This window comes from Caenorhabditis briggsae (assembly GCF_000004555.2).
Source record: "Caenorhabditis briggsae complete genome, chrII, whole genome shotgun sequence".
Lineage (NCBI taxonomy): Eukaryota > Metazoa > Nematoda > Chromadorea > Rhabditida > Rhabditidae > Caenorhabditis > Caenorhabditis briggsae.
Window position 1 is genome coordinate 10,246,665 of NC_013486.2, and position 2,925 is coordinate 10,249,589.

Consider the following 2,925-nt stretch of genomic DNA (forward strand, 5'->3'; position numbering starts at 1 on the left):
TTTTTTCAGGTTACTGGAGTTTTCAAGTATCTACTGAAAACAAGGTGTCTTGAATAGGGTTTCCATTTGGGCGGGTGGAAAAAAGAGCCACCCGCCACCCGCCAGGGGGCTACCACCCACGGCCCCCCGCGGCCCCCCGCGATTATTTGCGTGTGAATTTTTATTTAATTTTTAATGATAATCACGTATTTTCCAAGAAAAAAGTTTCTGAAATCAAAAAACAGCGAAAAAGATAAAATTTTCTTCACGTAAATAATCGCGGGGGGCCAACGGGGGCCGCCGGGGGTGAGCCCCCCGGGCGGGTGCGGGCGGGTGGATCTCCCCCAAATGGAAACCCTAGTCTTGAAAACATGTTATGAACCTAGATCATGTCCTTAAACTGTAACTTTTGATTTTTCGTCATTTGGAATTTTGTAAATTTTTGGATTACGGTAGTTTTTCAATATGAGAATCACTGTAGTTTTTGAGGCTCCACTGATTGTGAAGAAGGAGTTCTCTTTGAGGGACCGGTGTCAAGAAAACAAATTAGAAAACGACATGTTTAGGGATATCAAAAATTAAAGGAAATTTGATCAAAAATTAAAAGAAATTTCTTTCTGTGGAGTTTCTAATTTTTTTGAAATTTGAGGATTACGGTGGTTTTATTTTGGAGAATATGAATTATTGTAGTTTATCTGTAACTTGTACTTATACTGAAATTGGAAACTGTTCTCCTATATTTCCTTTTTTTTTAATACACCTACATAACGCAAATACTCACTTGCAATACTCAATTCTAGCAAATACTCAATTCTAGCAAAAGAGGCTCTAGCAATAGCAAAAGAATTGGCAGGCACGCCACATTTACTACTCCCCTTTGGGCCCACTTATAACCAATATAAATAATATTTCTTGAACATTACCCTTTTTACTCAGGTAATTCTGGGGAGAGGTTTGGGGCCTAATCGGAGCTGATGTGGGAGTTACCCGTGAAGTTTGGGAGTTACCCAATCAAAGTATTATTATCGCACCGGATCTTATAATAACTGAACAGTGTCAGATCTTGATCTTTCTACGCAGGTGTTTTCTTTTGCAGGACCTTCCTTACCTCTTTATAATTAGCTGTTTCCGCAGCTGTTCCACCCTCCCATTATATTGCACGCTTTCCTCTCCGCACCTTGATTTTTCAGATTTTATCTGTTGATTTACGCTACTGGTACCGTATTGTAATTACAAGAAGAGTTTGCGCAACTCCAGTTACAACCCTTTTATGATTCTGACGCCACATTTTTATGTTGCTTATCTTGAAATAAAAAAGTAGCAAACGAGGAATATGGGTAATCCATGAGGAGATGTGTTACGATTTATGTGTCCAAGGGTAAAGGAAGACAAAGGAGGTCATTGGAGCCTAATTATTAAAAGTATGGTCTAATAGTTAAAATATCGAAACAATGAGATACATATTGTAATGTAATAGATTGTGATAATGGTGTTGATGTTGTCTGAAAAGTTATTTAAAAATCATAATTAGGTATCCTTAATCTCTTTCGTGTAATTAACTGTTTAATCAAATTTATACAGGTCATGACTCTTCATACTTATTCCTCTGTCAGCCTTAATTGTTGTTATCGCTCAGATTCCGATGACCTGTCAACTACCGGTTGTCTTCGAAACTTTTCTCCTGGACATCGATTTTATTCACGATACTGCACGATATCCCAACAAACACAAGAAGAAGAAAAACGAGAGGAAGAGAGTTCCTTCAAGTCTCATAAAAACTTTCCAGTTAACCTCGTGATTCCAGAAAAGAGCCATCTTGAGAACTGCAGAAACTTCTTATCAGTCCAATTCCTTTCACACTGTTTCATTTTTCTTTTACCTTCAATTTTTTTCCGTTTCTTTTTAAAATATGCTGAAACTAGAAAACGAAAATGTCCTTCTCCACCAGGAAATCAAAGTTTTGAAACTGAAATTATCAAGAGTCCAAAATAATCGAGATCAATTAGAAACTGAATTATCGATTATCAGAGCGGAGAACGACGAATTGAAGACAATTGTTTACACCTTGGAGAAACGGTTAACTCAAGAAACTCCAATTCTCTCTCCACAAATCGATACTCCTGTTTCCGAAAATTCATTTGAAAATGGGTCAATCAAATCTTATGGAAAGAAGGAGCAAGAACCAGAATTCTTCTCTGAAACTGGACCAGATTTTGATTCGAAATGGTACAAAAACATCTGCATTGCCAAATCCCATCCTAATTACATTGTTTTGAGAAACTGCAGTCAAGTTGAGGTAAATTTGTATTTTTTCATTTTTTCGATTATCGTAACTTTTCACAGCATCAATCCCTGGATGACTTTATTTTCTTCCGAACTGTCGATGGTAAGGAAACGGTATCTGGCTGTCCCTTCCCAGAAGGCGTCATTATTCCTCCGCAATCTGAATTTACGGTTTTCATGTTTCTATGTTTCTTTTTTTATATTTTTACTTTTCAGATCTATTCCGATCATCCCGGAGCAAGAAATGTCTATGGAAAAAGTTGCATTCTTCACAGATACAACACTTTCGGATCGGGAAAAGTCACTGAAAATATAATTTTGGATGAGACTGGAAAAGAAACTGCCAATTATATACTTTGTGTGTTTCAAGAATAATTGATCGATTGATTTTTGATTTCTCATACATATATTAAGAGTGAGCAAGGAATTTCAGTGACTGAGTATGACTCCGGTACAAAAAAATTTTGGTTGTGGAAGAGAAACGGCGGTGGAATTTGCCGAAGGTCATACAACGACAACTATCGTAACCTATAAAAAGCATACTTGTAATCCGGGCCTTTGCCGGGCCTCCGCGGGCCCTGCCATAATTTCTTTCTAGAATCTATATTTTCGAACCAACTAAATCAGATGTGATAGAGCTCCACGAGTACTACAAAACGGTAT

The 2,925-nt window shown here is 37.5% G+C and overlaps 1 protein-coding gene across 1 annotated transcript; it reads left to right on the plus strand.

Annotated features, from left to right (window-relative positions):
* Positions 1–1,888: 1,888 nt before the first annotated feature.
* On the plus strand, positions 1,889–2,637 carry CBG02406 (the record flags this gene model as incomplete). The annotated part of the gene is made up of 2 exons (XM_045242584.1): positions 1,889–2,449; positions 2,479–2,637. 2 exons carry the CDS (start codon positions 1,889–1,891, stop codon positions 2,635–2,637), a joined length of 720 nt encoding a protein of 239 aa, XP_045092312.1.
* Positions 2,638–2,925: the final 288 nt, after the last annotated feature.